We start from the raw sequence: 27,417 nt of genomic DNA on the forward strand, positions 1-27,417 counted from the left end.
TATACACACACAAAAAAATATATATATTAATGGGTTGCATTATGTTATAGGTAAGAAATTTTTAGAGTATAGGAATAAATATTTGGGCACATATGAACTCAAGACACCGTGCCTGTAAAATTTCAAAACTATCAGTGTGATTTGTATGCTTGGAGATACTAACCTTTCAATTTTTTTAAAAAAAGCACTTTTCATTTTCTATTTTATATGTATTTAACTTCAGAATACTGTAGTGTTGTAGGCGTTTTGTTGCTCATTAAACTGCTGAACAGTAGTGCTGAATGACCTTACCAAGGTCATATAGCGAGTCAGGGGTAATATAACAAATCAAACAAGAAAGTTTATTGCCAACTTAAATCTTTAAACAGCAAAGCCTTATGGCTTGACTAATAAAGAAGAAGAAATCATAACTGCATCTAATTCATTAAGGACTATACACTTGTTTTTCTTGTTTCCTTCCATTTTGTGCTTTCTTTGGCCTGCTTGATTGTTTTATCAAACTGCTAAATATTTTCATTTAAACTGTAAGTTTTTGAGGGCATGTCTGATTTTATTTATTAGTTTATTCCCTCTGGGGTTTAGTGAAGTATTTCTAGGGCCAGCCACAAATTTAATATTAAATAATGGTAAAGGTTATTTCTTTTTCACATGAACATTTGGTAAATCATAAATTATCAAGTATTTAAAATCAAATTCAGCTGTTTAGGTGCAGGATTATTAATTAGGTAAAATACAAGGTCATTATTCGCCACTTCTATGACTTAGAAATACTGGGAAATGTCCAGATAATGGTAATGGTCCTGTGCAATCCTAAACTCTGATATTGTGTGTGTACTTATATGTGAGATCTCGTAAGTAAGATCTTACACTCCATCTCTGCATTTTTATTTCAAACAGAAGCCAAGAGCAATTCACAAGTAGCATGAGCAGACTCCAGGGAGCATGTTCTGATACTCTTGAGTGGATTGCCTTGGGGGAAAACTTTCAAGTTCTATGTAATATTTTTATTCATTTTATGGTGTTCGTGTTATTAGGGTGCAGAACCTAAAGTTTAATCAAAATCAACATGGGCTGTGAGCAAAAAGTAGGAAGATTGCCCAGTGTTTGTTGATATATTTAAGTTTATTAAGTGTCAAATGGTGTACATTATGTTTAGGTAATTAAGAATGGTACTAAGTTGCATACCCCTTTTGCCTTTTTAAATTTCTAAATACAGATTAAACCTAGCAGAAAGTCATTAATCAGTTTGAAAAATGGAAGAACTATTAATGTTTTAGGACTGCATGATTTCTTAAGGTTTTTATTTTATAGTACATTTAATATGTATGGTTACAAAGAATTTCTGGTTAAATGAGGTGAATACAATGAGAAACAAACCTGTGCTAGTTCCACCGTAGATTGTAATTTTAACAGTGTTTTTACTCCTAGTCTTGTACTGCCTCTTCCAGGTAGAAAAAATTCCACTTTTGACTGTTTGAAAGTAACGTACCTTTCCTTTCTTGAAACTTGGACTGTGTTTTCTTAAACTTAAATTGCCTTGGAAGGCAAACTGTGATTACTTGTCAGCATATTCTTACTCAGATAAGATGGAGGAGGTGGAACGGAGTGGATCTGATGTGTCTGTTGGATGTCAAGCCACTCTTGTTATTACTGTTTATATTGTCCCATTCCTCCTAATACAAAGTTAGCAGAAACAAAGCTTACAAATGGGAGATTTAACAAACTCATTTTCTCTATGGATATATGTGGCAAATAAAGTTTCATTTTCAATGAAGAAGGAAAATTAATTTTTCTAGACAATTCAGTAATAGTCTTCCATGTTCATTTGCCATGCTTTAATTAGATGCCTGAAATGATCATATCATATATGTTGAATTACTGTAAGCCACTCAGAAATCAGTAAATTTAGAAAGTATTATTTGTTTCTGCATCATTAATCCCCACCTTGCCCATCCTATGCCTTTTATTAAAACCAGTTAATTAGAATGCTAAAAATAATGTGAGAATATAATTAGTAGAGTTCAAGAATTGTATAATTTTTGAAGAAATTACTGCTTATCATCCTTTGTCTGCTTACTAAAACAAGTTTCTCATTATTTCATGGCCTATCATCTTCACACCATCTAATGCCTGTTATTTCTCTCTTTCTTTCCCAAAAGAGGCTATATTTTTTCCACTTGCTAATAGCTCTGTGTTACTAGCCTGGATATGGAAGTTGTTGCAGTTAAATCTCAGTGATATCCAAGTGTCTCCTTTTAAACTTAAAATTTTACAATAGGCTACTGCAGGGACAGGGGGAAGTAAAGCTTATTTCTAATGGAAGAATTAAGCCCCTATTCAACTAGTAGTGAATTAGCCTCTCTAACAAGGTGATTTCAAGGAAATACACATTAAGATCTTGGAACAGTGTTCATATGTATTGAAGGCTATACCATACAGTAAATTTTCTTAAACACTTAGTATCTCTTTACATGACTTCGAGCATTTTTTTTCAAAGAAAAGTTTACCTTTTTTTTTAAACTACCAAAAAAAATTATTTTTGTTTGTTTGGTACAATTAAATCACATTTAAAGAGAAGCATTTCTAGTCTAAACAGTCAGTTGTCTCTTTCTGAAGTACTCAAAATGATTGAGAGGAATGAAAGAACAGACACTTTTTTGTGTCTGTGTCAATTAGAATGCATTGATGAAATGCAGAAATATTAGAACAAATTCTGTTATGGATTTTGGAGATTAAATCAGCTATGGGTTTAAATAAGATAGTAAAATATCAATCTCTGTGCTGCATATGAAATAACATTAAATAATAATAATGTCCTGAAATTTAATATATTGAATTGCATATGTTAATTTGAAATGTATATAATATGAACCTTATTAAGAACATGCTACCCATTTTTTATGTGACTGAGATTGTTGTGATTTTTTGACTTAATCAGTTGTGCCGTTGGCTTCATTTCAGGAGGAAAAAGGGGAGCACCCCAGGGAATGCTGGGCTGTTCCCTCAGCTGCTTACACTGTACTAATGAGGTGTCTTCGGGAAGGGGTAAGGCTCTTTCATGGTCCTCTGTAGAATTTCTCCACAGTAATAACCCTTTAGGCATTGTGTGAGGATTGTAGCCTGCAGCACTGCAGTACCTTGTCAACCAAGTATTGCTCTTGAATTTAAATAATCATAAGACCATGACCTAAGCAGGAGATTAATGCAGTGTTGTTCTCTGTACGTTCAACATTTATGTATTGCTGCTTGTGTTGGGGGAAATGGGATGGTAAATATAAATTACTGTTAATAAACGTGACATTTATTAATGATGTAGGCATCTTTTGAGAAATGTTCTGACAGTTTGTGCTGCCCTCTTGAGCAATTTGTAAATCTTTGAGCAAGATTTAAGGTTCTTTCTTGAAGTGGATGATAACACAGTTTTTTAAAACTGCATTGTTATCCTACTGGCTTGTCAGCATTCTTTTGAGGCAAAAAAGTAGGAATTAGGTTTATTCTCATACATGTGCTATACTGTGTTCTTCATTGGTTGTGGTGATGACTTAGCTGTGCTAGAAGAAGGGAAGAAAAATATGCATATAGTTCCATTTGTAAAATGAAAAGGAATTGAGTGGAAGGTTTACATTCACTGTTTGTATGAGACCACTTGACTTTATTTTTGCCCAAGGCAAAGCTCAAGGCAGAAAACATGTCAGAGGTTGCTAGAAGGTGGAAAGCAAGAGGAAATACCTTTTTTCCTTCCTTTTTGAGATCTTTATTGCCTACAGATTGTGATTAATAAAGAAAGAGCCTAGATGCATTTTAATATCTTCAAACCTTCACGTGACCAAGAACACAGGACTGAGTTTGTATTGTGGATGATTTCCAGCTCATAATTAGAGTAAGATGTCACTCTAAGGCACAGTAGTGAGATGCTATTTAATTATAAATTTAGTAATGGAAGACTTGCTGTTTCTGAATATACAGCGTACAGAAACTAAATCAAGACATCCATAAGGCACTAATTTATTCCTATAAAATAAAATCACTTCTTAGTCCTGAAACGTCAAATTTTTCTTAATAATTTATCTTGATACATTTTTTCTTGAAAAAGTGACACAAAATAGAAATGCATTTGCCATGCAATAGTTCAAATTAAATTTAATTAAGCATAAATTTAAAGTTATGTCTAGGCTAGACAAGTATGGCCGCACGTTTATATACTTTCAGTTTGTGAGGATGCACATTTGTAGTGTAGATACATATTTTTTTAAAATGTGTTTGAAGCTCTAAAACTATTCAAGACTTTAGTATGGAATGGACCTTTGGAGGTCATCTAATCCAACCTCCTGTTCACAGTAGGTCTAAATAGATCAGGTTGCTCAGGGACATGTCTATTTAACTCATGAATGTCTCTAAGAACTATGGTCCCACAATCTCCCTGAGCAATGCCGGGACCTCCTTCATAAGAAAAAGTTTTTACTTGTTTATGTTGGAGTTTTCACTTGTGGCCAGTGCCTCTTGTCCTGTGGATATGCAGCTCTGAAAACATTTGTCATCAGCTTTTCTTTATTACATGTAGGTAAGCTTTGCATTCTTACATTAATAATTTTAAAAAAATTATATGTAATTAAATAATGAATTCATTGGAATTGTTCTAAGCTCAGTTAAGTAAATTTTACATCAGGATGTTTTCTGAAGTGATTATTGGCATATTGTCTCAGTATTTATGAAGATGGCAAACTAACTTTTTGTAATGAAGTCTGAATAACTACAGTGCATTTTATATGCATTATAAATACTCACTTCTAGTTTTTATTGCCAGTTAAGAAGCTTTATTTGATGTATTTAATAAAAATTCAAGAAAATAAAACCAATTCATGTCATTCAGTACTATAGTTTATATAGCTTTGAGTTTTGTAAGGTAAGTTCACTGTTCTTGAGTTTCATTATGAACTACTCTGAAGCGTTCTTGGGTTTCTGAAGTTTTATAAGATTTCTCATTATCAAAGCAGAATTGCTCTCTGAAACAGAACAGTAGAACAGGAAGAAGTTTGAAATATGTGTGTGTCCCTTTTATTTGCCTATAAAGGAACAAAATGTTCAGAAAATGCAGGTAGTGTCATTTCCACATACCTTCTGTGCCTGAAAATCTAACAGTGACAAAAAAGTGTATGGGTCAGTGAAAGGAGTTTTAGGGTGATGGAGTAAAAGATTGGGAAAGTCTTTTATCTGTAGGGGAACGCAAGTTCAGATTTCCTGCATTTCAGAGTTGTTAGCTTGAGACAGAAGCTGATTTCCAACTCAGGCAAAGAACAGTTTAGTTCAGTTGTGAGTCAAAATAAGGGAATTGGTACACTCATAAATGAGCAAATGATAGGCTTGATTTGACATGTTTAGTCTTGGTATAATGTTGTGATCTGTCAGAATGCATGTAGTAAACATTCCGATATTTATTTACTAAACTTCATCAACAACTGTTTCCAACAGTGACACAAAATACCTGTTCCAGGCATCTGTATTTGTCTAAGTTCAACTTCTGAATGTTTGTGTGCAGTCTCTAAGATAGCAGGGTCCTGATTTCTACTGCCTGAATGCATGGCTCTTAGGGTTCCTATGTTATCCAGTCATGAAAGATACTTTCTGTTTCAGAAAGGATATTCATATTTAATATTAAGTACCTAATGCTAGTGTGACAACTGTTTTCCTTTTATGCATTTTACTTTGTTTATTCAAAACTAGTTTGCTAAAATTACCCTTACATACTTGACCCTGAATGGATCATCCTATCTCTTAATTTGAATCTTGTCATTGACTCTGCATATATTTTTTTCTCTTTATTACATTTAGGGTTCAACCTACTCTTATCAAAGTGAAATCTCAGCTTTAGTTTCTGTTTTACTTTTGCTTCTGTTCACACTTACATCCCAGTCAATCCTTTCACCTTTCTTCTCTGATTTATCCCTTGGATTTGCCCCTCCCTTCCTTCAGATCCTCCCTAGTCTTAGAACTGATAACCATTCCCATATCCAAACTAATTTTTGATGTGTTTTATAATATTTCTTCTCTGATTTGGTCTGGATTATGTTGCTTGGACAAGGTCATTCACTGAAACTAGACAGTGAAGTAAGAAACTGTGCAAGCCTCCTTTTTAGTCTTCCTGAGAGTGGAACCATTGAAAAATCATTCAGAAACTTGGCTTCTGTCCATTTCTGTTCACAAATGGCATGTAAATATAAAATACACAATTATATGCAATTTTAGTATTAACTTCATATAATGTCAAAAAAAAAATACAGGCAATACACTTGCATGGATAAATGAATATATACGTACTAGCTGTATCTGGCTTTTAAAAGGTGCATAACCCTCTCATTTTATAGAGTGGCACGTGGAGAATCTATTTGAATTAGAAATAGTGAAGGAGTTTACAGAGGATAATTTTCTGTATCTTTGATGTGCAAGGTACTGTGTAAGCAAGATTTTTAATAAATGACATCTTGCCAGAAAGCTGTATAGTACACATTTCCCTCTTCCGTATGGACTTCTTCCTTTATGAGGGAGCAAGATATAAGTCTGAGGGCTTTGGTTCTGAACAAATGAGAAATTTTAATAATAAAAGAAATCTTTAAAAAATAATTGCCAATATATAAGATAAGGCAGTATGTTCTGTAATGTATATTCTTAGCCAGAACCGTTCCTCGATAGTGAATTTGGAGGAGAAAGGAGAATTTTGAGGAGAGGAGAATAAAATCATAACTGTTCTTTTCAGAAAGTATAGTACAGCCTATACTATCACAGGGTCAGTTTGAATCATATATATTGTCATTTTTATTTCTTTAGACATCAGTTTTTTACTGGCACAACTGCCTATAGGATAAGAGTAATTCTCTGAATCATATATATTACCACTTTAATTTCTTCTTTAGATATCAGTTCTTCAGTTTACTGACAGAATTTAAAAAATAAATTCGCGAAAGGTATTTAGAAGTTTCATTTCAACATATTTACTCTTCTCTCTGAAGGCTTTATATTGCAAATTGTTGCCAAACTAAGACCTAATTCTTAGAATCATGAATGCTTTGGAGGATACAGCTTTACTTCATTATTTGTAGTTTCTTTTTATTCTGTCTTCTTAGATTAAAGGAAGAAGTGTACTTAAAAGTTGATTTAGAAGAATTTTGTGGAATGCAGTGTTACTTCCTAAATCCTTCAGCTTTAATGTTTATTTATCAGTATTATGCTGCTATTCAAGTATCTGTATCTATATATAGTATAATATAAGATCATAGAATCATAGAATGTCCTGAGTTGAATGGGACCCACAAAGATCATTAAGTCCAATTCCCTGCCCTGCACAGAACACCCTAAGAGTCACACCATGTGCCCGAGAGTATTGTTCAAACTCTTGTTGAACTCTATCAGGATTGGTGCTGTGACCACTTCCCTGGGCAGCCTGTTCCAGCGCCCAACCACCCTCTGGGTGAAAAACCTTTTCCTAATATCCAACCTAAACCTCCCCTGACTTAGCTTCGTGCTGTTCCTCTCACTGATCACCAGAGAGAAGAGATCAGTGGCTGCCCCTCCACTTCCCCTCATGGGGAAATTGCAGACTGCAATGAGGTCTCCCATCACTCCTCTTGTCCAGGCTGAACAGACCAAGTGGCCTCAGCCCCTCCTCATACGTCTTTCCCTCAAGGTCCTTCACCATCTTCGTTGCCCTCCTTTGGACACTCCCTTAACAGCTTAATGTCTCTTTTGTATTTTAGCACTCAAAACTGCCCCCAGCACTCGAGGTGAGGCTGCCCCAGTGCAGAGCAGAGTGGGACAATCCCCTCCCTTGCCCGGTTGGCGATGCTGTGCCTGATGCCCCCCAGGACACGCTTGGCCCTCCTGGCTGCCAGGGCACTGCTGACTCAGTTCAGCTTGCCATCAACCAGGAGCCACAGGCCCCTTCCCATGGTGCTGCTCTCCAGCATCTGGTTCCCCAGTCTGTCCATACATCCAGGGTTGACCCAACCAGGTGCAGAATCTGGTACTTGCTCGTCTTAAATTTCATATGGTTGGTGATTGCCCAGACCTCTTAATTTGTTGAGGTCTCTCTGCAGGGCCTCTCTGCCTTCAGTGGGGTCAACAGCTCCTTGCACCTTAGTTTCATCAGTAAACCTACTTCAATAAGATCATAAATTATTTTATCCTAACCTTTAATAAAATGAAGTTACGCTATTTTTAGGTAGTATATTGGTTAGCATAGTGACTGTAACTTCAGTGCCTCCAAAATTTTTGGTGCACTGTTAAATTTATAGCAGTCAGTAAAAATATCCAGTAGATTCAGTTATTTCAAAAAAATGGAAGTAGACTTTTTTATGATGTTGATTTGCATTCCCCCCCCCCTCCCCCAATTAAAATGGAAAGACTAGATTAAAAGGAGTTTTCTTTGAGTAGTTAGCAACTTTTTATCCTTCCGGTATTTGCATTTTCACTGAGGGCTCTTTTTCACTGAGCATCCCTGACTTCACTGGAAACAGGTATATCTGCAAGTGTTCAACATGACTGAAAATTAGGAGCTTTAAGTGTGCTTTATAAAACTAGTTGAAATCTAAACCCATTGAAAATAAAGTACTACTTTTTTTATACAGTTCTATTCGTAGTTTTAGATTTCATGCAGTTCATGATATGTACAGAGTGTTATATGGAACTGCTTTACTCATATCTTGAAGATCCATTTCTGTTCACTAAAATAGCTTATGTCCTGGTAACATCACCAGATGACTCCTTTAGTCTAGAGGCCAAATATTGGTTTAGATCAGGCTTCCCTTGCAGATAGCTAATTAAGCAGAAAATGGTACAAGGCTTGTTGCTTAGATAGTGCTCAGGAACAGATATCAGAGGAGCTGAAATGGAAGGTCTCAGGTGGCAGCAAATAGAATTACTTCAACAGCATCATTGAGTTTCTAGAGCACAGTGATAATATATGACCATTTTCTAGTCAAAGTGGCAGGACAGTCTGGAACAGGGCATAACTCATCAGTGGCTGAGAGGAAATAAAGCACATCTTTGGGACCAAATTTTGAAAAGAAAGGCTGTAATTGCATCTGGAAACTTGTTAACATTACTAACAGCTATTATCCACTGTATAATGCTTTGATTATCATTAATTAATGGGATTATAGTTAATTTATTAAGTGTTTATGGCTGCTTAAATTAGGAGTAGAGTCCCAGTTGGCATATCATCATATATGAGAGACTTAACTTGACTATTACATTTCATTTACAGATTCTATTGTTAAATGCATGTAGTCAATTTGATAAATCCATGTATTTTTAATCTAACTGAACCCCCCCCCCCAAAAAAAAAAGACTGAAATGCAGAAGTATAATTCACAGAAAAAGATTAAAACTGAACATTATTTATAAAAAGTTTTTGGAATTTTAATTTTAGTAAACATGCATGACTATTTGTATATTTAGGTCTTTAATAGGTCAAAATAATGCAATATTTTGCAGTAATCAAAATTGTAAAAAGATAGAAGCCTAAATGCTCTTTGGTTTTATGTCTGCAAATAAGAAGGAAGACCATCTACCAGTGGAGTTTTTATATAAAGAGTGTAACCAGTTTAGATGGAAATTGACTTTGATATTTCTGTTAAGTGTTTTGACTAGAGCTGCAGTTCTTTGGGTCAACAGGAAGAATTACCATGAAAATGATGAATACAGCCTCTTTTTTTTTTTGATAGCATTATACTGGTTTCCAAATATTTCTACATCTAAAATCTCTGTTTTAGAATTACTAAGTCAGTAGAAGGAAAAGTGAATATTGAATATATTTTTATTGAAGTATAAGTTTTCCCCTTCTGCAAGGCTTTTGTACTACTTTCTGAAAGGTTTCATTATTGTTGTTCACAGTTGTTGGTGGCTCCAATTGTAAAGATAAATGTCAGAAATCTAAAGCTTAGTAGGCTAATATAGATTAGTTTATGAAAGAAATCAATTAGATATTATGATAAATTATTTGCAAAGCCAGACTATAAGGACAAATTGAATTATAAAAATCATATTAAAATTCATTCTTGTTGAATTCAAGATGCTATTTAAGACATTGTTGAAAGACACTACACTTTTTGTAGTTTAAGACTGAGATGAGGTGAGGCAATGCACAGCCAAAATAACACCAGCAGTGTATCTTCCAGTTCTATTAAAGACTCTGATTTTAAGTGAAAATTATTTGGTTAGTACTAAAAATATGAAGGATTTGGAATCCCATATGGAAATTTAGGACTTCTTGTAGTAAATGGGACCTAATAATTTATCTTAAGCATTGATCAGAATTGTCTGTTTCAGGAGAAAAGAAGGGAGTTATGAAATAACTTAATTTGCAGGAAGTCTTTTTCTGTATCCCAGGATTTGTTGACTCTTCTGAATAAAGAGGGTTTAATGTAATTTTTTTTTTCCTATTATAACTGTGTATGTCATAATTGTGCTATTCAGAGCATGGTGTAGTGATGAGTGTTGACACAAATTCATTCATTTATAAAGCACTGATAATGGAACACCTCTAACATAACAAAAGCTCTTCATTTTTAATGACTGCATTTAATTTGGGGTGATTATTTGGAGCTGAGAGGTTTTGTATTATACTTGTATTAAATTGTCTTTGGAGTAGAAGAAAAAGTGGGGGGAAGTAGGATCTGTAAACATAACTTTGTCATCAGGTGAGGTTTCTTGAAAAATTACTTTTGCAAGTATCAAAAAGAATGAAGAAACCGCACCAAGACAATATGCACTGAATAAAATGTGGACATAAGTGGTAGTTTACAAAGAAATTAGAAACATTTGCAAATGGGTTTTCCTTTCCTGTCCTTCCTGTAGGAAGAGCGGGTAGTGAACCATTTAGCAGCAAAGATAATTGAAAATGTTTCTACTACTCGGTCATGCCATGCACAAGGATTTATTACAGGAGAAATTGGACCTGTCTTGTGGTACCTTTTCACACATTCTACAGGAGATTCTTTGAAGATAACTGCTGTTTCGGTAAGGAATTTCCTTTTGTGGTAGTGTAATTCTGTGGTGTTTAGTTTGAAAAACATTCTGAATTGAAATTGAAATATATTTGAGCATGTTTGCTGTATGTTTGTGCTTTTGTATTTCAGACTACAATAAAATATATTTGAAAAATTTCTGAAATTGAAAAGTGCATTTATTGCACTTCAGTGCTTATGAATAGTTCTTGTGATTCATCATTTTCCAGAACATGTTTCCTTATGCTGGTAATAATGAGTTATGTTTGAAAAGTTTACCCTTTCAAAGAATCTTTTAAATTCTTGCAAATTTGAAATTTATCTTTTTGTATGATGTTTCAAACGAGAACTGTTTATTCTCTTTGTCAAAGACTTGTTTAGAAGACTTAGTTTAATTCATGTTACTTTTTATAAAATTGTCAGGGCCTAGTCTTTTCCCTGAATTTTTAAGGCAGTATAGAATGATAACAAGGCAAACAGAGTGATGACATGCAAGCAGAAGGTTCGGAACAAAAAGATTTATGAGGTAGAAAATAATTAGCAGGACTGTGAGTTTAACCATAGCTCTTGGACTTTTGACAAGAGCATGTAGTGACAGGACAAAGGGGAATGGATTCAAACGATAAGAAAATAGGTTTAGATTAGATATTGGAAAAAAATTCTTCGTTGTGAGGGTGGTGAGGCACTGGCACAGGTTGCTCAGAAAAGTTGTGGCTGCCCCATTTCCTGGCAGTGTTCAAGGCCAGGCTGGATGGAGTTCTAAGTAAACTGGTCTAGTGGAAGCTGTCTCTGCCCATAGCAGGAGAATAGGAACTATATGACCTTTATGGTCCTTTCCAACCCAAACTTTTCTATGATTCTTGTTGAAAAAACAAAAGCATTATCCACCAATACAGGTAATATTTCAGAAAGGAAAAATATGTTGGCTTATTTTAAATTAAGTGTGATAAGTGGATGCTGATTTTCTGAGTAGAGTTCAGGCTCGCAAATGAGTTTATTGTTGCTTTCCAAATGGAAAATGGTAGTGTCACTGCTGCAGCAGTATGCACATAGACACATAGAGCTGATAAAAGAGAGAGGAATAAAAATTTATTTGAAATGTAGCTGAAGAGGTAAATGGTATAATAAATTTATACTTTTTAAAAAGATATCTATTTATTGATTGTTCATCTCAGTGTGTATTTGTGGCAGAGTCTTCCCTGCAATATAAATTGCTCAAATTTTGGGAAAATGTCTTGACATTTTAGAACAGGAAACATATTCAGTAAAATAAGTGTTGTAGAAACCTTTGCTCTGTAGCATCTGAAATTCTTGGCAAAAAACAGTCTTAGAACTTTCATGGGCAGAGAATGATCTGTCTCTAAATATGTAAAGTATATGTGTGAGTCTGGCTATTAGGCTGCTTTATCAGAAAGGGTCTTTTTGTGACTTTACCCATCTGATCTGTGAGTTTTATGCTTACATCACGACTGCATATATGGGAAAAGACTGGAGGTAAGAGTTATGATTTCCTTTACTTACTGAGTTTTTAAAGTACCTTGCTTGATCTTCTCTCCTATCACTACTTTTGATATAAGGGTTGTTTTGTATCATGTGCTTTCTGTTCTAGTCAATCATTAGACTGGGCAGTTGTTATTTGTTTGCTACTAGGTCATAGTATTTTATGGCTTTTTACCTCTTTCAACACATGCTGAAATTTCCCTCTTATTTCTCTGCTATCTGCATGGAGAACTTTGCTTCCATCATTTACCATTCCCTTGATTCCTACAGCTGACTTCCAGGGCCTGCTCCACAAGGGCCAGTTGGCCAGTTATGCCTGTCTTGTGTATTGCAGTAAGCAGCATATCCTGGAGAAACGGTCTGTTTCAATTGCATTCAGACACTGAGCTAAGAAAGATCTCCAGAGGAAGTGTCAGTGGGCTTTTTTCTTGGCTTTTTTTCTTTTCCCCTCCTGAAAACTCGGTTTCTTCTTGGAAAATACAGTATGCTTGAGGTGGGCAAGAACTTTTTTTTTCTGCTTAGTAATATGCAGAAATTATACTTCTGATTGTCAAGAATAAACGTGTCATCAGTGTAAATTCATTATGGCTTTCTGTAGCAGTGGGCTTAGAGGTTACTGTCATCAATGCCATGTGGTTTGCACACTTTGTCCTTGGATGAGTGTCTACTGATGATGAGAAGAGTGGGTTGTTGTTTGTCCCTCTGTATCCTCTGCCTCTTTTGAGAACCCAGATCACTGGATCCTCCCAAGGCTGCAAGGTTCAGGTGAACCACTTTGTCAGTGTTTATATTAAGTGCATTGAACAAGGAAGCTTCTAAAGTAGGATGCACTAAGGTGGTACTTTAATTCTTTTGCTGCTCTGTAGTGAAACACTAAAGTAACAAGTAGGTAAACTTATTGCTCAATGCCTGATATAAATTGTGGTTATATACTAATACTGCTGCAGCATTTGGAGATATGATCTTAACTTCATTTGGTAACAATCAATTGATCTTGAAATCTAGTGCAGGCAGATATTTTCCCAGCTAAAGTTTATGGAGATTTTAGTGGCATGCTAATTAAAAAAATAAAATACTAATGTATTCTCCAGCTATAGTGTACTGTATGATTTCTACATTTATTAAATCATTGCTACAGATATGTAGCCATTTTTATCCTTGCATGACCACATAAATTGACATCATCAGTGTCCTATTTCATTTTATTATGCAGTCATTCCTGTCTTGTTTGAATGTATCCTGAAGAATTTCTTCTTAACTGACATCTCTATTCGAATATAAAAATACATTTCTGTTAAGAAATACATCTGTCATATCTTTACTTAGAGTTAGCAGTCTGCCTGCAAAGTGTGTCAACAGTAGGGGGCTATGGAATTTTACTTATGATTATTTCAATCAATAATAAAAATATATCAAGAAGATTCTCTGTCTTCAGTCTCTGGAGTCAAGAAATGACACTTTACCTTGTCCTGCTTGTCAAAGGTGGCAAACGTGGACTGTGTCTCAGTATTTTTTCTCACTTTGGAGTCTAACATGCCTCAGGTAAATATCACAGATTTTGCCTGTAGGAAAGCTGTGTCTTTTTATCATTTTGCTAGACTCAGAAAAAAAAAATCTGTAAGATGTCAAAGTGGTATTCTGACAAGCTCAGCAGCAGGAAGCATATTTTCTTTCCAGTATATTGAAAGATTTTTTAATTTAAAAAAAAAAAAAAAAACCTTAAAATTTTGTTTCTAGGAGATGATTTTTTCTGCTGGAAGTGAAGTAACAAAACATAAGCCACTTAAGTGGAAATTAATTTGGGAAAGCTCAGCACAGTCTTTTTGGGGATTTGGTTTCTTTTGCTATTTTCTTAAGTAATTGGTATTGAATAGTTTCTTTCAGAGACTTGTATATTGCAGATGCTTAAGTGCATTCATTCTCAAACTTGAGAGAGACGTGGAAGGGTGAATGTTACCCAATCACATGTGGCCTGTAAGACTAGAAGGATAGGGCAGAGATGATCATAGAATCCTGGAGAATCTCAAGTAGGAAGTGACCGATCAGAATCGTGAGGCAATGGTTAGAGCTGCTGAGGGAAAAGGTGCTGATTAAGGCTGTGCAGAGAGCAGGGATGGAGAAGCCAATTCCAGGAGAGGCTCTGCTGAAGCCTTACTCTCACTAAGAACATTCCATGTTCCTGTCTGGAGAAGATGGTAAGAGCTCTACTCTTACCTCTTTCATCATCCATTTCCAATTCCTGCTCCACCACTTTTTGACCTGTATCCATCTGTTCTCTCCAGATATTGGATCTGCTGAAGTGATTTAGAATGCTTTGTCCTCTATCCGCCATTTGAATTCTACTGCTTTGCTGAAGTGTTAGGTTCATTAATACAGCAGAGTGTTCTGTGATATACAAACTAATGGGAATTTAAAGCTTCTCCTCTTGGCTGTTGGTCAGCTGGAGCTTTGCTGCTGCTGCCGAAGCTGCAGTATGATCCTATAAGACAGTCATGTCTTTCCTATGAGATCTGCCTGGAAGTCATCTGGTGGCCTGTGACTATGGTCACCCTTTTTTGCCAAGGTCTGTAGCAGAGATCTGAGGCAGTGGAAAGTCTGCACACACCATGTTAGCACACAAGTTAGCTCCATGTTGCTATGGCACAGCATGTCCCTGAGTCCCAGCAGTTCATTGGTAGTATGACCCTCAAGGATGTTTTTAGTGAATGCACATACCTCCTGCCCACTCATTTTGAAAACTCTGAATTGAGGTGAAGGGCTGGATTGTATCCTGGGAGAAATAGAGCATGCTCTACTAAGAAACTGAGATTGAGTGTCTGTGTTTTAAAAGAGGGGGAAAAAATAATAAAAGAAGAAAAGTAAAAGGCTGCAATCGATACGGTTCCTGGACCATAAAGGACAAGGAAGAACAGGAGCAGAGTAGATGAACAGCATCAATAAAATGTCTGTCAAGTTCCTGATTTACCATCTTTTATGCCTTTTTTTCTTTTTTCTTCTTTTCTTTTCTAGTTTGTTTTGAGTAATGTTTCTAAGGGCACTGGTAAACTGGACAGTTTCTGGCGTTCTTACATGGAAAGCTTTTCTCTGGTGATAGTGTTCTGTGTAATTGACTACACTTTCTCTTAAATGAGACCTTACTATTGAGTGCACACCAAGTAAACAGCAATTTCTAAATATATCTGGTCTGACGAGAACAAAGAAATCATAAATATTACCTACATTTCACTGAAGGGAGTCACCTTCAAGGTTTTTCCTGAAAACCAATTCAGATTTTCATGTGAATCCAGTATTTGACATAAGCTGTTCTTCTATGCTGAAAGTATATTCAAGCCAAAGAAAAAGAAATTTTTAGTGTTTAAAGAGTCTTATTTTCTTTATCTGGAGAGAACAAAAGCAGTTGTAGTATCTTGAAGGTTGCATTTTCACAGGTATCAAAAGGAAAAGCTGTGTTGTTCTGGAGATGAAGCCACCCTGGAGGTTGTTTGGTAATGTTTGCTAGGAAATAGTTAAGTTAGTAGACACAGAACAGGTTTGTGCTCACTTCACTAGAGCATAGTCCATATCTGCATTTTCTATTAAAATTGTTTTACTCACTGATACTTGCAAATCAACCATTTGGAGAATAGTTTGCATGTTTATTGTACTAACCACTGTTTCTTAATAAGTACCTAGATCTGAAGGAGTATCTAGAGCTAAAGGTAGACTTTATGCATTGAACTACTACATATCACATTTTTGTCCATGAGCAGGGAAAGAGAAGATGCCAACCTTTATGGGTGCCCATAATTTCTGTGGCATGTGCCATGTCTGTATTTTCTCTCCCTGTACTCCTTTCTAGCACAGGGTTATCTGATGCTGTTTATATTCTGTGCTTGACAAAAGACTCAAGCATGGATGGTGATGCTCCATCATTATTGTTCTCTAGAGGAAAAGAGTAATGTGACTTTTGATGTGGATGTTGGTGTACAAAATATTTGAATTTCACCTGCACAGAGTTTATGGTAATATATATTTAGAAGAATTCCAGGTCTCTAAAAATAAGTGGTCTTTTCCTCTAATATTTGTCTTACGAATGAATATGTATGAATTCCTTATGTTCCTAAACTGTTGAAAAACTCACCATGTGCTTTTATTTTCCATTATTTTTCTTGAGATAACAGTGCCATTATATTTTTTTTTTCACTTTTGTAGGCTTTATGCAGAATTACTCGTTCCTCACCTAATGCTTTCCAGAGTGTCATTGAAAAAGTGGGATTAACAGCTGTACTAAATTCCTTGGCAAATGGAATATGCAAAATTCAGCAGTACATGCTCACGATGTTTTCAGCAATGCTGTCATGTGGGATTCATCTACAGAGGCTAATTCAAGAAAAGGTTTGAGTTCAGATTAATATTATTCACTGTAATGGAATTTAATTAAAGGAAAAGTTAAAGTTGACACTGCTAGTGGTTTTGGGTTTTCAAAATGCTTCTCAGTGACATTTGCATATCTAAGTAGCAGGAAATGAGGAATGTGTTTCTTTTGTATTTGTATTTGCTTAAAATCTGAATTATACAGTGTATCATTTTTTTCTCTCTCTCGTGGATCTTTGAGAAATGGTACTAATGGATCTATAAATTGTTCCTGTATCTAGGATTCAATCAATCATGAATACCCTAGCCTGACCATAATTGATAATGGGCCCTAAGGAAAATCAGTAAGGAATGAGCAAGGACAGCTATTTGACATAGCTCTTTTAGAATTCAAAAGAGAAAATAAGGAGTGTCCTGATTAAATCTGAAGCTGTACTTTATGCTCTCCTTAAAGGACCTTAGGTCAATTTGTAAGTGAAATATCTTGCAGAAATTAGCATTTTAATACCTCAGGTTTTTCTTTTTAGTGTCACTGAATAAAACTACTGGTTTTGATTTACGTTTAATATAATTTTTGGTAGAAGTGATTAAAAGCTTTCTACTTTGATCCCCAAATTATTTTGTATTTAGAGAAAAAGTGTTTATTTTTTGGCAGTATATCTGCATGGTTCATAAACAAAAGTAATAATCTCCCTCTGTTTGAAAAACATAAAAATCACAAAGAAAATAAGAACTCTAGCTCCTGTTTTCATCAGATACTCTGTTGTAATGTATGTTGTAACCTGACAATCATCTTGACTATAATAATCTGCTGGGTATTAGTTGACAGAGTTTTATTTCCCTTCATATTGTTTCAACAATTATATTTAAATTAAAAAATTATCCCACCCATGTGGCCTGAAATCACTCATTCTCTTCCAAAAATTCATTTCTGTACCCTGTCAGATTTTCCAGTGTGTTTTTGTGAGTGCATGTCAGCTGGCCTTAAGCTTTCAAGATCCCACAACAGCACTAAGAGGTGGCAAATTGTCCTGTAATGTTGCACTAACAGTGCACATTACTGTGAGTTGATGGTATAGTCAGAGAAGCATGGTCAAAAATTATTCACTTTAACATTCAGCAAAAGAATGCAATGTGTAACAAGGCTATGGCTACAGCATGATGTTGTTTGTGAAGAATTCCTGGGTTATATAGGACTTAACGTTGCTAAAAGGACTCCCATACTGATACTGAATTTCTTTTCTGATACTGCAGTTGTTATGAAAAATTCTAACCAAATCTTGCAGATTAGAAAATTGACATACAGACAAATATAGACACTCCTTTAACAGCATATATCAAACTATCAAATGATAGAAGTGGGAATAGTACCCAGAGCTGTAAGTAAAAACTATTATACTGTAAAAACTGATAAAGTAGGTCTGGTTCTACTGCATGTGTCCACATTTGGTAATTGTACCTGCATTACAGTTCAGACAAACTTAAATATCGTAGAATGTGGGCTGTTTTTTGGTTGGTTTTTTTGGAATGAGATTAGCTTAGTTGGTTAGAGCCTGGTGGTAATAACACCAAGGTTGTTGTTGCTTCAATCCCTGTGTGAGCCATTCACTTAGGAGTTGGACTTGATGATCCCTTCCAACTCAAAATGTTCTGTGATCTGGAAACGAGATTGTAGGATTTTGGAAGCTGAAACTAAATTCCTATTTTTCTTGAATAGAATCTAAAAATACAAACACACTTCTGTATTGAACTGCCAGCTCTGTCACATTACACAGAGTGATATTATTTTAGAGCTGAAAATTGAATTCAGTAGTCTGTGCACTTTTAAATATTTCATGCTCATGATGCACAAGTCCACCTTAATGAGAGAAGGGAAAAGTGAGCAGTGTTGGCCTACAGATTATTTTGCATTCTGTAGAATTCTTGTGTAGCTCAGTTTAAGAGGCAGAAAGACCTCACTGTCAGACAGAAGGTAGTGACAAAGAAGTGACTATCTTTTTAATTCAGGTGCAAACAACATATTAAAAGATACTTAAAGATATAAATTCAAGATGGAGATAATTTAGCTTTGTATATGTTATCTGGAAACACCCTTAGCTTGTTAGACTTAGGACTGCCCTTGTTTTTTCGCTCTTCAAGAATAGCAATAAAAAGCAGTTACGAAACAAAAGCCAGAAATGCAGTTCTGTGATCATTGACACTAACCCAAAATTCCAGAGAACTACAATAGCCAAAAGGGACTGGGTTGGTTTTGTCCCTCTCTGATACAGAGACTTTCCATTTTATTTTCTTGTTTTGGAAACTAAAATAGTTGAAATGATGCTTTTAAAATAAAGCATGGAAAAAGAAATCAAAATCAAGAATCTTTGACACATTATAGCAGTAGATGAAAAAAACCCCGCTGCTCATTACTTTCATCTGGCTGTCAAGATTCACCTTTGAATGAGTGAAAATCAGTCACAGCTTTTTGAGGCAGCTGGGTTCCTCCAGAGGTCAGCTAATGGGACAGAGTGTTTTTTATTTGGTTTTTTTTAAATTTTTTTTTCCTCAACTTGTCATAAGTAAAATTATTCAAATACTTACAGCAATATGTTGTCACAACTGCATTGTAAATACATTATAAGCATTGTCCTCATGTTTTAGTAACTGTTTTCAATTCTCTTTTACCTGAATGTGAACAAGTAACTACCACTGTAGATGATTTTGTCATTATCAGTATGAATTAATAAAAACATAAAAGTATCTTTAACAAAATCTTTATACTCTAAACTTATAATATGGAGGCATTTACAAAGCATAGAAAGGGAGTTTGAAAATACCATGCAACAAGTACAATGTGAAAATAACAATGCAACAAATGTTTGCTATTGTAATTTTTGTTCTTGTATAGTGAGATAGTGGTCTAGCTGTTTTCCTCTTGTGTAGCCAATTCAAAAACATAATTTCTTTTGTTTTAAACGTGCTTTGCTGTATTACTCAGTGTATCCAATATAAAGTCATAATCTTATTGCAGTGTGTTCACTTGAAATGAAAAGAGTGTCCTTACCCTGCAGAGTCTCCATGGATACATCAAACATTTGCAGGGGAGGGAGGAACAGTATAACAGTGAAATTGTAAATTATGTATTTGGCAGTATTTGAGTGATTTTTGGCTTTTCTGATAGATACTAAGTCCTGCAGGTCTTCAAAGATGTGCTTGAGATTTTCTTTAGATAAACTGTTGCTGTTCTGCAGTCCTCAAACTGGCCAGAAAAGCAAATTCCAACAGGTCACATTTATTTCTTAAACCAGATTATTAGAGCATTCCCAGATTAAGTCTGATGTAACTAAGTTTAATTGTCTTAACTCATGTTAACCCCCACATGTAGCATTGAAATATTCTTGCTTTCCAGAGTATGAGAACTAAAAATAGTCAGATGTGCTTTGGCTTGTAGTGGCATGTGTCTTTGTCATGGTGTCTCTGTGCATGGTTTACCAAGTCCATTCATGTTAGCACAGTCAGTGTTGCATTATATATACTCTTTGACTGTGTCTGAGGTTTTATGGGATTTCTGAACATAAAAAATTTGTTGTTGTTGTTTTGAGTAATTTTACAAAAAAAAAAAAAAACCTTGAAAAACCAAACCATACTTAATTAAAATTCAACCTTTGCATTTATTAGTTTGTGATTGAAGAACTTTACTGCTGCATTTTCATACTGGAGGAGCTGCAAGTCATGCTCTGTGAGCTGTTGAAATGTTTAAAGCAGTAAACTTTACATTTTTAAATCCCAGGATTGAGGAACCCTTCTGTTTATGAAATATATTGTTGAAATACAGCAAAACAGTTCTAGAATAACTTAATAACAGTTTGTTTTTCTGGGACTTCTGTAGTTACTGTCTGATAACTGCTTTTGAAGACAGGGTTAAAATGGTATCAGAGTAAAATCTGATGGTTTCTTGGCCAGCTCTTGCACTCCTGCTCTTTTTCCATTCTCCACAAAGATATGTAGTTAAATGTTGCAAAGGATGTCCTTAATACATTTAAGTCAGTGTTGGTTTGCAGTTATTCCTTCAGCAGATTGGGAATTTGTACAATAATAATAATGTGTGTTAAATGTGCATCACACAGGAGGATTTTTAACTTTGTACACAACGTGCATACACTACTCTTCTATATCGTGTAGTGTCACCGCCTTGAGAGTGCAGCTCAACTGTCTGAAGGCAGGTTCTGTTGATAAAGCCATTTGTGCTCAGTCTAATTCTTGCTAGAGCCAGTTGACACAGTTTGTAGATTATGGCTCAGTTTTTCATTCTGATTTTGTTTATCCTTTTTCTTTCTTTCCAAGTCCTAATTTTGTTTCTTCCTTGTAAAGATGTTTTTCACTTTCTGAACTCAAAATAAAATTAGTTTAGATAAGAACAATCAAAGAAGGTAGAAACAATTTTATCATCTATCTGGAGCATCTGGTGTATAATTTGGAGTTTGATGTAGACAAGATTATGTCCAACTAAGGTGTAGTTTTTGATATTCGTGCATATAAGGGAATGAATAGGTAAAAAATCATATTTGTGCTTAAATACCTATGTATTCTGAAAATAGATCAACTTTCTTCTAAAGTAAATATATTAAAATATCCTATGTTTATCCTTAAGGTAAGCCATTTAAAAATTTAAGTTTTATCATCTTTTGTAGTTAATTTCATACCATTTTGGACATAGTATGTTAGATAGTGTTTACTTGTTACTCTACCACTTGTGAAGATGTTCAAAGGAGCTTTACACTGGGCCAGTCAGTCTTGGACAGAATTTATTTGCTAGTGTTCTATGGATTTTTTTTTTCCTATGAGTGACATGAAAATGAGCAAATTTAAAGTGCATACAGTCTTACAGTACAGTGTGAGTAACCTTAACATATTTGTGTTTATTTACACCAAGGATTTTGTGACTACAGTTACTCGTCTACTTGAAAGTCCTTCAACTTTTATTCGAGCAAAAGCCTTTCTGGTCTTGCTACAAGTTTTAATTAATAACAGGGAGATGCTGCTCCTCAGTTGTCAAACAAGGTAAGGTGATAATGGAAGATAATCAAAGATAGACTCTTTAAAGTTGTACCTGGAATACTTTAAAATGTGTGGTATTTTTGAGCCAGTGTTTTAGAAGTGAATTGTATTGTGTGTAATATGAGTCCTTTCACTCATGAAACTGTTTTGTCTGGGATCATCCGGTGACAGTTATTCACAAGGGGAAACCACTGTCTTACAGGGAGAATCTGTCTTTTAAAGTAACTTGTGGTCCCAGTGAATGTTTGCATTTTTGGGTAGGGCAAAAGATACACTGCAATAGTGAGTTGTTGCTATGGTGGGAAAGCAAAATAAAAGGTTCTGCCATGTACCTTCCTCATCTTGGGGTTTGGTATAGTCTATAGTCTCTTCAGGATAGTCACACTCAAGGTAAAATAGTATTTTTTGGCTATATGTGTTGGGAGAGTGATTTACATAATGACCAATAAATTCCTGTGACTTCTATATGAAGTATTTAATTTTTCTATATTCTAGAATACTTTGCAAGAAATTACTGGATCACAATGTAATTGTTTTTTAAAATTTTGTGTCTTCTGTTGGGACAGAAACATTCCTGTATCAGAGAGGAGCAAATTAGACTGTGTTTGAATATGAATTGTCACCATGTTTCTAGGTGAACAGAGAAGTAAGATGAAAGAAATTTTAGTTGGGATTTATATCCTGTACTGTTTCATATGAAGAAGAGTAAAATGTATAGTTTTTACAATATTGAAATAAAGCAGGTTTGGAACTGAAAGTAAGAAAGGATGAGGCTTGTAAGTAGCTACAAATCTAACTACATCTACAGAAAATATAATATTGTATCTTACATTTGAGAAGAATTAGGATGTATACATTGGAGTTAAAGGAAGGGGCAGGTGAGTTATACCATGAAGCCACTGTGAGAGGATACCTTGTAGGGTACTAGAATTAGATATATTCCTTCACTCGCAAAGCTGTAGATGTCTCAATATTTGTAAAATCACACAGAACAGGTACTGAATCCCAGGGGGTTTTTTATGTGTATCTTTTTACACTTCCAGAAATGTTTTATGAGATTATGTGTTCTGGTTAGCATAAAATGCCTCTAACGATTTGTGAATAACTTTTTAATAATGTGATCGTTTTTAATAACTCATGCTATTCATGTGCTTGATATACTGCATAGGACTCTGCTGTGTGTTTGGAGAAAGGTCTGACAGAAATCCTGCACAGACAGTTACTATTTGTTTATATATACCTAAGATACTATGTGAAGGAGAATAATAATTTTATCAACAATTTGCTTTATTTATAATGCTTTCCAACCAGCAATCTTTCTGAAGAGAATGTGTTGTGAATTTGGGATGTGATTTTGTGTTACAACTTTTGGCTTTATCCTGCTGTTTTACTGTGATGCTCCAGACAGGGCTGATTAGAGACCAATACATAATGTAACACATTAGGTAAAACGATAGGCAAGCCTTATAGCAGGTTTATTGAGTTGATAAAGTGTTTTTCTTAATTTGGTAAGTTTTCTTCATAATTGTTCTTTAGCGAACAGTATATCTCTTATTAGAATAGATCATCTAAAACCTTTCTCTAGCATCCAGAAAGTAAGATAGCTACAGAGAGGAGAAATGACTCACTAAATCTGGAGACAGTTGCATTCATAATATCACTGTAAAACTCTGGAATAATCTTAAGCCCAACAGAGATACTGGATACTCATTGTTGAATTCCTGTTGGAGTATTTTAGTTAGATGTCTTCAGTTTTCTGACAGAAAAGTTTCTTCAAAATTAAGACTCATAAATTCTAAATTGCTAGTACAGGAAGCAGAAATCGGTTGGATAATGATTGAAAATATTTTATATACTCAGATTCTGTTTCTGAAGGTGTTTGATTTGAGAAATATAAAGAGCATGTGGTGAAATGTGCATAATTTCTGGTTAATGGTTTGTCTTCAGCAACTGCAACTAATACCTGTAACAGGATTTATATTGCTTTAGATGATAAAATCTGTTTACAATAACGATAATCAATATAAGGCAATTTTTCAGTGTGCATCACTTAAAGGATGATGTAGATGATAAAACAATAATAACTGTTTCATGGCAACACTGCCCTGAAAAAGGCTTTTGTTTAGTTTAGTAATTATGCTGGTTTTGGCTGGGATAGTGTTAATTTTCTTCATGGCAACTACTGTGAGGCTGTTTGTGCTGAAAACAGCCCCCTGGGCCTCATGAGCATGGGGACTGCCTCGGGGCCAGCACCCCAAAGGCCTTGCTCTGGAGAGCAGTCCTGCCTTTAGACAGCAGCAAAGTTGGAGCAGGGTCTGGAGTGCAAGTCTTACGAGGAGGAGCTGAGAGAACTGAGGTTGTTTAGCCTGGAGGAAAGGAGGCTCAGGGGATACCTTATCACTCTTTGTAACTACCTAAAAGAAGGTGGTAGTGAGGTGGGGGTCAGTCTTTTTTCCAAGTAACGAGCAATAGGACAAGAGGAAATGATCTTATGTTGTGTCATTGGAGATTGAGATTTAATATCAGGAAAAATTTTTTCACTCATAATTCAGACAGTAAAATCCTTTTCCCACTGGTAACCTTTGTGATGTCTGTCCTTGGAAGTGGTTTTGGAGCTGAAAAAACTGCGGCATGTGAGAAAAATAACAGTTTCATGATTATTCAGCTCATTGGGAGAGAAGGGCATGGGACAGGGAAAGGAGGGGGGAGAAAGTGAAATGGAGGGAGGAGTAGGGAAAGAGGAAGTGGAAGGGAAAGGTAATGGCAAACTTATTTTAGCTGTGCTGGTGTTAGCAAAACAGATTTCCTTGTGTTTTTCTTCCAGTTTCTGCACAGGTACCAGGAAATAAAAGGCAGCAGAAGTAGGGACTTGCTGAAACCCCTTTTTATTGTGAGCAATAATGGTGCCTCTGGGCTGGGAACATGAGAAGTATCCTGTGTTACGAGTCTTGATTCCTTGAACGCAATCTTAAGACTACCTGCCTATTTGTTTTTACTGTTTACAGAATCTACTGGCTTTGGCCATGGTACCAGCAGTTGGCATTCTCTTTTGAGTATTTTTACACACAACCTCTCCATGCATGTCCCTCTTATGCCTATTGATTAGCTGAGTTTACAGAATCTGATTGCACGTTTCTTTTTGTACCTCTTTTCAAAAGTCTTTCCTTACTCGAAGAGTATGGAAACACCTTTATAATTCCAAATAATAGTGGAGAAGCAGCTGATCCCAACTGACCAAAGGGATATTCCATACCACATGGCCTCATGGGGGAAAGAAGAAAGGAAGGGCAGGGGGGGATGTTAGAAGTGATGGCACTTGTCTTCCCAAGTAACCACTACATGTGATAGAGCCCTTTGTTCGTGGAAATGAACAGAACACCTGTCTGCCCATGGGAAGTGGTGAATGAATTCCTTGTTTTGCTTTGCTTGTGCAGATTTTGAGTTCTGTGGATGAAAAGTATTGATATGTAATAAGAGATGAAATTTTGAAGTGAATTCATTGTCCCACAACATTGAGACAATTCACCTGTTTCTCTTTTTTCCTACCTGTTCCGTGGTAGTCGATTACATACCTTTTGTTCTTCCACGTTTGAACAGCTAGAGTAGTTATGAAACCTTTTAGGCTGAAGTAGCACTTGTTACTTATACTATGCAAATTAGTTTCTTTTGCTAATCACACTGAGTTTTCTAGTCTCCTGCTTTTCTCCTTGATTTGCAGAGGCAGGTTACTTGTTCTTCAGGGGAGGGATACAACCTGAAGTTTTATTGAGACTTTTCATTTCACCCTTTTCTGAACTATCAATAATTTCCAGTTAGTCTTATTGAATTGTTCTTTTTCTATCTAAATGGTTTCAGAGAATTTCCTAGGTAAACAGAGACTGACTTGGATATTGAACTTCTCCCAAAAGAATTTACTCAAACCTCTTGTTTTCTACTGTCTGCAGAGATGGACACTTGCGGAAAGATAGGGTAGTATTCCTGACAGATTTCACCAGAAATATAACTATGCACAACAGTATAACCTCTGAGCAAAATCTTTCTGTGTTTCCTGTGCCCACCTCCTATATTTAGTAAATTTTGGAATCCTATATGTGCCCTCAAAGGAAAAGCTTTGTCTGGAAACCTACTGAAGTCTTACATCTAGAATAGCCTATTTGCCTTCTACATCTTAAGACTGATTTAGAAAAGTAGTGAGGAAAAGAACTGAAAAGCTTGGTGCTCAGTCAGATGGGAAAACATGGAAATGGAAGGCAGGAGGGAACAATTACATAAGTCAGTGATTTCAGGAAAAAAACCCAGCAAGCTGGTACCAAATTAAAAAGAAAAAAAAAGGTGATGGAAAGGGAGATTGACCCTTCTATTAGCATGATATGCCATCTGATGTTACATCTCTGTAAAATAAACAATATATCTGTATTAAGTGTCCTTTAAAAATCTGCATCCTTTTGTGTTAGCAGAGATTGACTAATAACAATAATAATAAATAATAATAAAACTAATAAACAGTCCTTGATTTCTTGGGGTAAATGGACTGTATATGTCCCCAGAGTATGCACAACCTTCTTTAGTTTTGTGAAGGTCTGTCATTCTCTGTGAACTTAGTCTCTTTACTTCATGTTGATCATCCTTTTAAGAGAACAGTTCTTATTCTTTTAATTAGTAGACCTCATTCCCGGTCCTATCACTCTGGACTGTTAACTCTGGAATTTTCCCTTTTTTGCTCCACTCTTTCACTTTTTTTTCCAGAAAACTTGGGTTGTTTTGCTTTTTTAGTGTAAAAGCTCACTGATGGCCATATCTTGCAATACAGACACTTGATTTTTTTTTTAAAACCAAACCTTTGCTTCATAGACAATGGTTTATTCCTCATCATATTTAACTTATTTATACTAACACCTACATATTTTTTCATGTACTGTTGAATTCAAGACAAACATGTGCACTAAATGAATTGAATAAATGTGTTTCTATGGGCCTGGTTTTGCCCACCAGAGAGAACACTGAGATTCATCAGGAAATAAAAGTAACTGATGAATTGTTCTACATATGACTGAGGAACTTGTCAAAGGAAAACAGAGATTCTAATGCCTTACTGCCTATACGATTTGTATCTGTACAGTTTTCTCAAGACAATATTTAGTTAAACTGAACTATCAGGGAAAAACTAGTTGTGCATATTTTTAGAAAATCTTCTTGTGAAAGACAGTTTTATGAATGGATGAACAACATAAAGGAGAGAAGTCATTTGTCTTTCCTCTCTCAGAATAAGTGAACCTACTTTGTATTCATCTCAAATGTGATTAAGTAATAGAACATATTTTTATAACAGAAAAGAACCTCTTTCTCCCAAAGCAATAAAACCACTTATGTTGAAGTCTGTTTGGCCCATTCTAAGTAAAACTTAAACAGATCTAAGTGTATTTCCATATGGAATCAAATGATTGTTAAATCATGGAAGTGTTTTCTTAAAGAAAATAATTAATTCAAACTCTGATATTTTGTAATTTTTTTTTAAAGCTAAACATTT

The 27,417-nt window shown here is 35.2% G+C and overlaps 1 protein-coding gene across 1 annotated transcript in view; it reads left to right on the top strand.

Annotated features, from left to right (window-relative positions):
- The window catches only part of ULK4 (unc-51 like kinase 4), a gene marked incomplete at both ends in the record, with an annotated part of 221,246 nt that overhangs the window by 41,757 nt on the left and 152,072 nt on the right, over positions 1–27,417 (top strand). Inside the window, 4 exons of the mRNA XM_082281603.1 lie at positions 2,962–3,045; positions 10,849–11,010; positions 16,689–16,871; positions 21,766–21,893. Coding sequence (XP_082137729.1) covers positions 2,962–3,045; positions 10,849–11,010; positions 16,689–16,871; positions 21,766–21,893 — 557 coding nt within the window. The remainder of the gene's footprint in view (positions 1–2,961; positions 3,046–10,848; positions 11,011–16,688; positions 16,872–21,765; positions 21,894–27,417) is intronic.

Source organism: Coloeus monedula (assembly GCF_965178545.1).
Source record: "Coloeus monedula genome assembly, chromosome: 1".
Lineage (NCBI taxonomy): Eukaryota > Metazoa > Chordata > Aves > Passeriformes > Corvidae > Coloeus > Coloeus monedula.